The 11,364-nt window shown below is 46.0% G+C and overlaps 1 protein-coding gene across 1 annotated transcript; it reads right to left on the bottom strand.

Annotated features, from left to right (window-relative positions):
- Positions 1-336: 336 nt before the first annotated feature.
- LOC123093912 (putative lipid-binding protein At4g00165) lies at positions 337-1,168 on the bottom strand. Its single transcript, XM_044515974.1, has one exon. It carries the CDS (start codon positions 1,090-1,092, stop codon positions 646-648), a length of 447 nt encoding a protein of 148 aa, XP_044371909.1. The 5' UTR covers positions 1,093-1,168; the 3' UTR covers positions 337-645.
- Between the last annotated feature and the right edge of the window lie 10,196 nt (positions 1,169-11,364).

The raw sequence follows: 11,364 nt of genomic DNA, 5'->3' as shown, positions 1-11,364 counted from the left end.
CTTTTCCCAAAATCTTCTAAATATGAACTATTTCTAAAAAAAGGGGGAAATGAATCACATCTTGGAACTTGCATTGGTACATACTAGCGATAAGCAATCCAGACTATTCAAAAAAAGAAGCTGATACCGTACTACATATACACTATCTTCTCCAGGACATGGGCCACGACCATTCAACATCCCATTGGACATACACTTGCATCAAACAAGCTTATTGTGCTTTTCGGACAAAAGGATGAAACCGGCATCAAATTCATTCATGAAATGAAATAAGCTTGTGTTGGAGTACCACGTAATGTACATAACAGATAAATGCTATTGGAAATCCGCAGCGACTAATGAATGAATATTCTGCAAATTACATTTCATCAAACAAATACAAGTGTTACACATGCTTAATCAAATTACTGTTCATTCACACACGCACACCCAATCGTATGTATCTCTTGTAGTACGACACAGCCAAACTAAGACAAATTAATCTCACCAAACCAGTGCATATAAATTAACACACGCAAGAAAAACTACTTAACAACCGACCGATATATTATTGCATGATGAAATCAAATTTGGAATGAACAACTAAAATAACGGATGCACTGACGATGCATGCATGCGCTGAGTGATGGACGATTTGCTGATGAATTAAGCGCACTGGAAGCCCTTGGGGGCGGTCTTGCCGCAGTAGTTGAGGAGGAGGCTGAGCTTGATGGGGATGTTGAGGACGATGCCGAGGACGTTGGCCTTGAGCGCGGTGCAGAGGCACACGGCGGCCTCAAGGTCGGCCAGGCCGCCGAGGAGGCTGCAGCACTTGTCGCCGCCGCCGCTGGGGGCGGTGCCGACGCCCGCGCTCACTAGGCCCAGCACGTTGGCGCAGGCGCCCAGCTTCAGTGTGTCCGTGGGGCAGTACCCCGTGCCGCCCGATGACGGCGGTGGCGGGCATGGCGTCGGGGTAGCAGGCGCTGGCGGGGGCGGGGACGGGGACGCCGGGGGAGGGGTGTGGTGCTTGCAGCTGTTGCACGCGTCGCCGGCCAGGAACGTGCTGGCCACCAGCAGCGCCAGCAGGCACGCCGCCGAGGTCCTGGACGCCATTGCTGCCGGCTAAGCTAGCTAGCTAGTGCTGGCGAGAGTGAGCTAGGAGGGTTTAGTAGGTCTAATGAAGGAAGCTAGCAAGGTGTGGGTGGTTTATATAGCCCGGCCGGAGACGGCGTGTATATGTGTATCACGCACGCATGTGATTTGGTTGGTGACGGCCGGTGTAGGGTACCCTGCGCTGCATGGGCCTTGCATGCATGCATGCATGCATGTGAAGAAGGGGGTCACACCACTCCTAGCTGGCACATTAAGAGCCCCGTTGGAACCTAGTGAAGGACAGGAATACGTGGCTCACATCGCATCGTCCATATGTGCACCGAAATCTCAAATATGTAGATACTCCCATGTGTACGTTTTGTGTCTTTACACATGCATGGGAGATAGCTCAAGCCATAACAGAAGTCAATTAGGTGCTCAGGAAAGTGTAAGCACGAGCTGTAATAACATGCATGCAGTGAAACGGTGAGCTGATCGTATGCAGAGTGGCACATATATGCATGTGTAGTAACAGTTGACCCCAGAGGGAAGTAAGCTTAGCAGAGTGCAACCACACCCTGATGAAGCTAATCAGAGCGGCCATACATGCATATGGGCCACTGATATGGGTGATAGATGAATGGGTATGGTTGTGGTTGTGGCCTTGTGGCCTTGTGCAAGCAACCAGCTGCAGTGCATCCTACACCATACGCAAACCAGCTAGCTAGCTTAATCCTCCGCATGATGTTCCTATGACTGGCTGGCTAGCTGACCCGGCCAGTTGGTAGTTTGTTACACAAGCCAAAGCCAAGCAGGTCTAGCCAGCTAGCTGCCGGTTGCAAGAGACCAAAGCCGTAGCCCTAGCTACAACCGGCCAAATCGCCCAACGCATCGGGCTCCATGGACCAGCTATACGTGTTTTTGTACGCACACGCAACGGGCGAGCAGGGATGGATGAGACCAAGGGCAAATCAATGGCGCTTTTGGTCTCATCATGCCCACAGCGACCACTTGCGTCGCGGCCTCGGCTAAGCTCCGAAACCAACCCATTGCCAGGGCACGTTACACAGCGACCCGCAGACGCCGGGCCAAACCGCGCACCCCGCCCCAGCTGACACCGTCGCCCGTATTATTGCCCCCGTCACGTCGTTTTCATTCAGAAACACCAGCAGCGCCGCCCCGTCTACAGCGATTACGCTTCACTTGACCTAGAATGTCTCTCCGTGCATGCAGCGCCGCCCGTGAGCTGTGAGTTATCGGCGGTGAAGATCGCCGCAGATCTATGAGATGATGAGGTTTGGCGTGTTGGCTTGCAAAAGCATCTATAACCGGACTTAGCAAATCCGTCCCCCTAGACGTCCGTGGACGCGCCCGGGCGGATTCACAGACAATGACCAATCTAGATATGAGGGGTGCGGCTGGGTTGAGATTTTGTGACCGATCACTATCAGGCTGTCCGCTCGGACTTATAGGGAGCGTTTCACGAGTCTGGTTATTGATGATCTAACAACAAGAGATGAAGGAAGAATCATCCATCAAGATGCAAGCTCCAGTAGTGGAAGAGCGGAAGATTTTCAATTTACCCAGAAACATGACCTGAACAGGCGAATTGGTCCGGTGATCCCTCTACGACCTGTCGCCGAGCTCCGACCTCAGGTCGTCACACGGGTACACCTTCCGCGTCTGCAAGGACCGATGTGCATGATAGGTTTAGTCCGCTAGTGAAAAAACAGCTACCGGAATTCAAAAGCTTCTGGAAGATTTTTCATCGCGACAAGTAGGTAAAACAAATTACAGAAAGTTCCGAGTTGACGTGCCAGCGAAAAAATGCCAATGGCTCAAAAATATCGATCGGATCATGCTGCGATTTTCGACGTCCCATCAACGCGGCATACCATGTTACCACTTGCATAGATGGAGGGAAAGTGTGCTAGTAACATCCAAATGATATGATCACAGTACCATGTGACCCTGCAGATGGATGAAAGAGACAAGTTGTACTCAAGTTTGCTTTGCAGTACAGCTTTGTATGCATACTGACCTTACAGGGAAGGTATGTTTTAACAAAATCGGTGTCCTCAGAGTTTTACACAAGTGATATTTGTAGATCCCCAATGCAGTTATGCATTTGGAAGGCCTAGACTACTAAAAGAGTTCAACTGCACAACACACGTTTCCTGTTTCGTGCATGCTTGTAACAGAAATCCGCAAAAGATATTAGCTGCACCGTGGCAGTGAGCACACTAGCTTGAGCAGTTTCATTTGTAGCCCCGAATCCTAGTAAAAATATTTCATGCCCATGGTAGACCACTCATTCCGAAATACTGGACAGTAGCATGATACTAGCTAGTTGTATGGCCATGATCCCAGTACACCTTTTCTATGATGAGAATTCATGGCTCCATGCAAATACTAAAAGGGAACGGTTACTGTAATACTGGATGTTTGACCATATATACTTGCTCAGCCTTGTGCGCAAGGAAAATCACATTTGTTTTTCAAATGTGTCACTAAAATATAAAATGTGCACATTCACAAACAAGTGCAACATCAAAAAAGTTTGAGATGTTGGTTCAGGCATAAGTACTTCCTGATTCGGCCTCAAAGGAAACAGTGTAATAGAATGCAGAAGAACACCTCACCGCATCAACTGTATCTGTTAGGTGGAGCTGCTCTCTCTTGAGCAAACCTTCTAGTCAACCTTCCTAGAGGCAATAGTTCATCAAATTAGAGACGTTCCATATACCTCCCATCGAATCATCAGTGAACGAATACTAGAAGTCTAGAAGGCCGCCAAAGTGGCAGTGCCTAACCAACACCCCACTCGCAGCTCAGGCAACATGAACAAGCAAAAGACAAGTTGTAAACTTGTACTCCCTCCGTTCCGATTTACTCGCCGTGGTTCTAGTTCAAATTTAAACTAAAATCACGACGAGTAAATCGGAACGCATGGAGTAGTACGCAATTTGATGGCAGCATGGGTTGAAACTACACGATGGCCGTTCATAGCGTGCTTTTGATAGAAAATAGCATGTACTGTATGAGGTAAGGCACATTCTAGAGTTGATTAGTTGGACCTAGAGGACATCCTTGATCATTAACAAGTACTCCCTCCGTTCAAAAATATTTGTCATCAAAATAAACAAAAAGATATGTATCTAGAACTAAAATACATCTAGATACATTTTCTTTTATCCATTTTAATCACAAGTATTTCCGGATGAAGGGAGTATATTTTTCAGTTACCTACGTAGACATCACCATCATCCTTCCTACAGGTCAACATTTACCACACCGCTCCAGAAGAATGAATTACATTCCTAGCCAAAGTGCCAACGTAAGAGCATCTACAACCGGGCGCCCTATATCCGTCTCAAACGTCCGGGTAGGCTGTCCGGTCACAAAAAACCGACCCAACCGGACCTTTCAGATGGGCCTCAAATGCCCGGGCTGACTGGCACCCCTCATATCTGTCCCAAATGTAGGGCGGATATGAGGCGGCATGGGCACGCCCGGGCTTGTCCGCCACATCAGCCCGGCCCATCGCTGGTCCACTCCGACCCCACAAAAACCCCGTCCGACACAAATCCTAGCTCACCGCGCTCCACTCCGCTCCCCTCCCCGGCGCTCCCATTTTCCCAATCCGCCAAATCCCTACCACCGGCGAGCATGTCCAGCACCGACAGCCACTCCGACGGCAGCTCCGGAGACAAGGAGCTGGTGCTCCATATCGCACTTGAGCGCTCGTGGGTCGATATAGGCGGCAGCTCCGGCTCCGGTGCGATGCCACCTGTCGCCCGTTGTGGCAGCGCCATTGCTGGCGCCGGCCTTTCCCGCCCCGCGTGCGGATCTGCGAGGCATGTCCAATCTACTCCTCCCGCCCGACGGTCTCCCCCACCTCCGACCGCTTCTCCGTGCGGGCAGCACTGGGTTCTAGTGCATGCTCAGCCGACATCGCGGATTCGTTCTCCGGAGTCGGAGGCACAAGCTGCCAGCCGCGAGAGGCAGAGGACAAGGGAGATGATGGGCGGGTCCAACGGGTCTGCGCAGTCCGCCTGCCGTCGTCGGGTGCCCAACAAGGAGGACCATCTCTTCGAGTGGGCGTGCTGCCTTTCATTGATTGAGGCAGAGACGAAAACCCGGTGGCTCCGATGGCTCCACGCTAAGCAGCTCTGGCTTACATAGAGTCCTCTGGCCCCTCATGAATGCCCATTACCCAAGGGTTCGATGGAGAAGTAAAGGGCCGAGCATTACTGGTAACGTCTGCATTTGGTGCTCTTTACGGTGATGAACTGATCGTCCGACGGTTGCCATCCCAGGGTGACTCTATGTCTTCTTCCTTCTAGTGGTGCTTGAAACTCTGAGTGAAACAGGGACAGTCGAGTGATGGGGAAACTTTCGAGTGGATCCTGTGTTCGAGTGACTTGTATGTTGCGGTCATTCCAGTCGGTGTCTCCTTTCTAACTTTGTAGGTCTTGACTTCCTGTATATAATGCCTTTGGGTAGGGTATGTAGGTCAGACATGTGACCCTACCCTGGCTACATGTCGTCATCATTAGCCCCCGAATGGATCGGGGTTTGAATGAAAGGATTGGTGCGGGTTCTGGCTAGACTCGGTGCTTCGGATGCGCTTCAGAGTCCTGCAGACACCTGCGGTGCTTTAATTCTTTATCAATCGCCTCGGCCGATTCTGGCTTGATATGTGACCATGTGATCCCGAGTGTCGGGTCGGACCCAAGTGATCAAGGCGATCTTTCGACGCAAACGATCGTTCTATCACGCCCGGATTCTACGGGATTCAAATTTTTGGAGAAGCATGATGATCGGCAACGGCACGGTAAGTGGGGCAAGTGGGGAGGGACTCCTCAATTTTTGCTCCACCTTTTTCGCCACGTACTACGTAGTCTTTGCTCAATAGGATGCGCCAGGATCTCGCGGGCCCAGTTGTCAATGACTTGGATGTGAAGTTATAAGAGGCGACGTGACCGAAGAGCGCGCAAAACAGTGCTCTCCTTTTTCCCCCTTCCGCTCGCCTCTCCTCCTCTTCCACCGCTGCGCTGCTCGACGCTGACGACCACCATGGAGATGGCGAAGGACAAGACAGCGAAGCTGGAGCGCGCCAAGAAGGCGGTCAAGGGGAAGAAGGCTTCGAGCTCCCGGGCCGCGCTGCCACCAGGCTGGATCCAGGGCGACTGGCTACCGTCGACGGTCACGGTGGAGGACCTAGACAGGCTCACCGCCGACGGCCTGTTGGTCCCGGATCTTGGAGGCCACCAGAGGGAGAGGTCGAGCCTGCGCCGTGCCCCAGCGAGCGGGTCCTCCTCCTCACTCGTGTGGAAAGAGGTTTCTCCTTGCCTCCTCATCTGTTTTTTCGAGGATTTCTGAATTTCTTCGACGCACAAATCCACCACTTTCCCTCAAATGCCATATCGTATCTTGCCGCCTTCGTCTCGATGTGTCAAAAATTCTTGGGTTGTCATCCCCACTAGGGGTTGTTCAAACATATCTTCACTTGCCGGTCCCAGTCGGCCAAGAGAGCAAATCTGAGTGATGAGAGGACCCATGTGATCCAGATGTGTGGGGGCTTAGGTGTCCAGATGTGAGGTAGGAGTGCGTTCCCTGCAATAACTTTTCCTGAGTCTGTTCGGGGCTTGCAGTCGACCTAGTTTTACTATAACAACATTCCATCCCCTGGCTCGTCGACTGGTCTTCCCCCCTTCTCGTTGGCAAGGCTCAATTCTCCCTATTCGCTGATTATGGCCGAGGAGGAGAAAACCGAAGTGGGAATCTTGGTAGACATTGTAGTCGAGTGATGTCTGCTAGAACTACATCGGTATTTCCCCAAAGAGGAAGGGATGATGCAGCACAACAACGGTAGGTATTTCCCTCACTATGAGACCAAGGTTATTGAACCAGTAAGAGAACCACACAACACCACATAAACAACTCCTGCACACAAAGAACAAATACTTGCAACCCGATGTAAGAGAGGGGTTGTCAATCCCTCACGGGTAAAAAGATAGATAAAACCGTAGTAGATTTGATAAATAGATCTTGCGGGAACGCGAGATAAAATAAATTACTAAAAATTGCAGAAAGGTATTTTTGTATTTTTGGATTAATCGATCTAAAAATAAAAGCAAAAGAAAATAAATTTCAAAGGAAAATATAATAAAGAAGAGACCCAGGGGTCGTACGTTTCAATAGTGGCTTTTCTCGAGAAAAATAAAAAATGTGGATAAACAAATTACTGTTGGGCAATTGATAGAACTTCAAATACTCATGACGATATCCAGGCAATGATCATTATATAGGCATCACATCCAAGATTAGTAGACTGACTCCTGCCTGCATCTACATTACTCCCACATCGACCGCTATCCGGCATGCATCTAGTGTATTAAGTTCATGGAAAAACGGAGTAATGCAATAAGAACGATGACATGATGTAGACAAGATCTATTTATGTAGAAATAGACCCCATCTTGTTATCCTTAATAGCAACGATATATACGTGTCGATTCCCCTTCTGTCATTGGGATCAAGCACCGTAAGATCGAACCCATCACAAAGCACCTCTTCCCATTGCAAGATAAATAGATTAAGTTGGCCAAACAAAAACCAGATATCGGTGAAGAAATACGAGGCTATAAGCAATCATGCATATAAGAAATCAAAGAAGACTCAAATAACTTTCATGGATAAAAACATAGATCTGATCATAAACACAAAGTTCATCGCATCCCAACAAACACACCGCAAAAAGAGTTACATCATATGGATCTCCAAGAGACCATTATATTGAGAAGCAAGAGAGAGAGAGAGAGAGAGAGAGAGAGAGAGAGAGAGAGAGAGAGAGAGAGAGAGAGAGAGAGAGGAAGCCATCAAGCTACTAACTACGGACCCGTAGGTCTAGAATGAACTACTCACGCTCACGCATCATCGAAGAGGCACCAATGAGGATGATGAACCCCTCCATGATGGTGTTTAGGTTGGATATGGTGGTTCTGGAACTTGCGGTGGCTAGAATTGAATTTCGTTGGCTTCCCTAGGTTTTCTGGAATATTGGGGTATTTATAGAGCAAAGAGGTGGTGCGGGAGGCCACCAAGGTGGGCATAACCCACCTAGGCATGCCTGGGCCCCTAGGCGCGCCGTGGTGGGTTGTGGCCCCCTCGGGGCACCTCTCTGGTACTTCTTCGGCCCATCTTGTGTCTTTTGGTCCAGAAAAAATCCACAAAAAGTTTCGCTGCATTTGGACTCCGCTTGGTATTGATTGCATGCGATGAAAACAGCAACTCGCACTAGGCATTATGTCAATAGGTTAGTGCCAAAAATGATTGTAAAACATCCCAGAATGATAATATAACAACATGGAACAATCAAAAAATATAGATACGTTGGAGACGTATCAACATCCCCAAGCTTAATTCCTGCTCGTCCTCGAGTATTTAAATGATAAAAACAGAATTTTTGATGTGGAATGCTGCCTAACATGTTCATCAGATATTCTTTTCTTTGTAGTTAAATGATAAAAACAGACTTTTATATGATTCAAAGCAATAGTCTACTTTTGACATGAAGACTTTAATACTCAAGCATATCAACAAGCAACCATGTCTTTCAAAATATCAACGCTAAAGCAAGTTATCCCTAGCCTAGTATGCTCAATCATTGACCCATTCATGAAACACACTCGAATACTAGCTATACCCAATGCTCAAGTACAATCATAGGGCCCCTTAGTTGGTGCTTTATAAAGAGAAGATGGAGACTCAAGTAAAAAAATTTGCATAAAGTAAAAGAAAGGCCCTTCACGAAGGGAAGTAGCTATTTATAGAGGTGCGAGAGCTTAAAGCAAAAATTGAGAGATAAAACATTTTGGGAGGCATACTTTTCCCACCAACGAAAACGACTTAGAGCTCCCAACACTTTCCATGCTAGATACATCATAGGCAGCTCCCAAACAAAAAATAAAGTTTATTCCTTTCTCCATCATACTTTCACTTTCCATGGCTAACCGTATCCACGGGTGCCCTCCATACGAACACTTTCCTAGGAATTTATTATTTGACAACATAAAGTAAATTCATTTTTCATTTCGGGACTATGCATCCCTAATACCTTTGTCGTACTCTCGTGCAATGACAAGTGAATAAACACTCATCATGAGAATAACACATCTACCATGGAAATATCGGCCACCCCTCACCGCCCCGAGCGGTACGAGCACACAAAAGAGAAATTTATTTTGAAAATTAGACATGGCACATACAAATTTGCTTAGAACGGCACGGAAATACCGCATATACGTAGGTATAGTGGACTCATATGGCAAAACTGGTTTAAAGGGTTTTGGATGCACAAGTAGTGATCATACTTAGTGCAAATGAAGGCCAGCAAAAAGATTGAGAAGCGTCCAACCAAGAAACGAAAAATCTCATAAGCGAGCATTAAGCATAATTAACACCGAATAATGCACCACAAGTAGGATGTAATTTCATTGCATAACTATTGACTTTCGTGCTTGCATAGGAAATCATAAACCTTAACACCACTATACTTACTAAAGTATAATTACTCATCAACATGACTCACATATCATATCGTCATATCTCAAAGCCATTACAAAGAACCAAGTTTATTTTGTCCAATGATCTTCATGAATGTTTTTATTATATCCTCCTTGGATATCTATCACTTTGGGACTAGTTTCATATGTTGCTTTTAATAAGCTCAAACAAATGCAAGTGAAGAACATGAGCATAATATTTCTTTCTCTCAAAATAACTTAAGTGAAGCAAGAGTGAATTTCTTAAAAAAATTACTAACTCCAAATAAATCTAAGTGAAGCATGAGAGCATTTCTTAAAAAATAACAAAGCAAACCGTGATCAAAAAGATATAAGTGAAGCACTAGAGCCATTCCATGGCTCTAAAAATTTAAGTGAAGCATAGGAGCAAGCATAGCATAATTTTTAGCTCTCTCAAAAAGGTGTGTCCAGCAAGGATTCAAGACTTAAAATAAAAAGCAAAACATGGAAAGACTCATATCATACAAGACGCTCCAAGCAAAATTCATAATATGTGACGAATAAAAATATAGCTCCAAGTAAAATACCGATGATCGTTAGAAGAAAGAGGGGATGCCACACGGGGGCATCCCCAAGCTTACTTGCTTGATACTTCTTGAATATTATCTTGGGGTGCCTCGGGCATCCCCAAGCTTAGCCTTTTGCTAATCCTTATTCCTTCATCCATCATAATATCACCCAAAACTTGAAAACTTCAATCACACAAAACTCTACAAAACCTTCGTGAGATCCGTTAGTACAAGAAAGAAAACCACTACTACAAGTATTGTTGCAAACCCATTCATATTTTATTTTTGCATTTTATCTACTGTATTCCAACTTTTGTATGGAAAACACTCTTCAAAGAAAACCATAGAATCATCAAAACAAGCACACAATGCAAAGAAAACATAATCTGTCAAAAACATAACAGTTTGTAGAACTCTGGATATTTCGAGTACTTCTGTAACTCCAAAAATTCTGAAAAGTAGGAAAACATGGTTGTATATTAATCTTCTGCAAAAAGAACCAACTCAAAAGCACTCTTCTATTAAAAATGGGAATTATTTTTGTGAGCGCAAAAGTTTCTGTTTTTCAGCAAGATCAAATCAACTCTCACCCAAATCATCCTAAAGGGCCTACTTGGTACAAACACTAATTTAAACCACGAAAACACATCTAATCAGAGGCATAATTGGGTATTTTATTGAAAACAGCAAGAAAACCAAAAAGCAAAAAGATACAAGTTGGGTTGCCTCCCAACGAGCGCTTTCGTTTTACGCCCCTAGCTAGGCATAATGCAAAGGATCTAAGTGTTGTCATTTTTAGTTCTAGATCCATACGATGCCCTCATGATTGATTCATATGGTGGCCTAATTCTTGTTCTAGGGAAGTGTTCCATACCATTCCTTAGTGGAAATTGAAATTTAATATTGCCTTCTTTCATATCAATCACGACACCAATAGTACGTAAAAACGGTCTAGCGAGTATAATTAGACAAGACGGATTGCAATCAATATCAAGAACAATAAAATCTATGGGCACGTAATTCCAATTTGCAAGAATAATAACATCATTAATTCTTCCCATAGGCTTTTTAATTGTAGAGTCTGCCAACTACAAATTTAAAGAGCATTCTTCAATATCGGTAAGACCAAGCCCATCACATAAAGATTTTGGAATTCTAGAAACACTAGTACCCAGGTCACATAAAGCAAAACA

This window comes from Triticum aestivum, chromosome 4B (assembly GCF_018294505.1).
Source record: "Triticum aestivum cultivar Chinese Spring chromosome 4B, IWGSC CS RefSeq v2.1, whole genome shotgun sequence".
Taxonomy (NCBI): domain Eukaryota; kingdom Viridiplantae; phylum Streptophyta; class Magnoliopsida; order Poales; family Poaceae; genus Triticum; species Triticum aestivum.
The sequence above is the reverse complement of the archived record's forward strand: the minus strand, read 5'-3'. Positions and strand labels throughout refer to the sequence as shown.

Excerpts from the sequence above, each read along its gene's own strand:
- LOC123093912 (XM_044515974.1), bottom strand. The coding sequence starts at position 1,092 with ATGGCGTCCAGGACCTCGGCGGCGTGCCTGCTGGCGCTGCTGGTGGCC.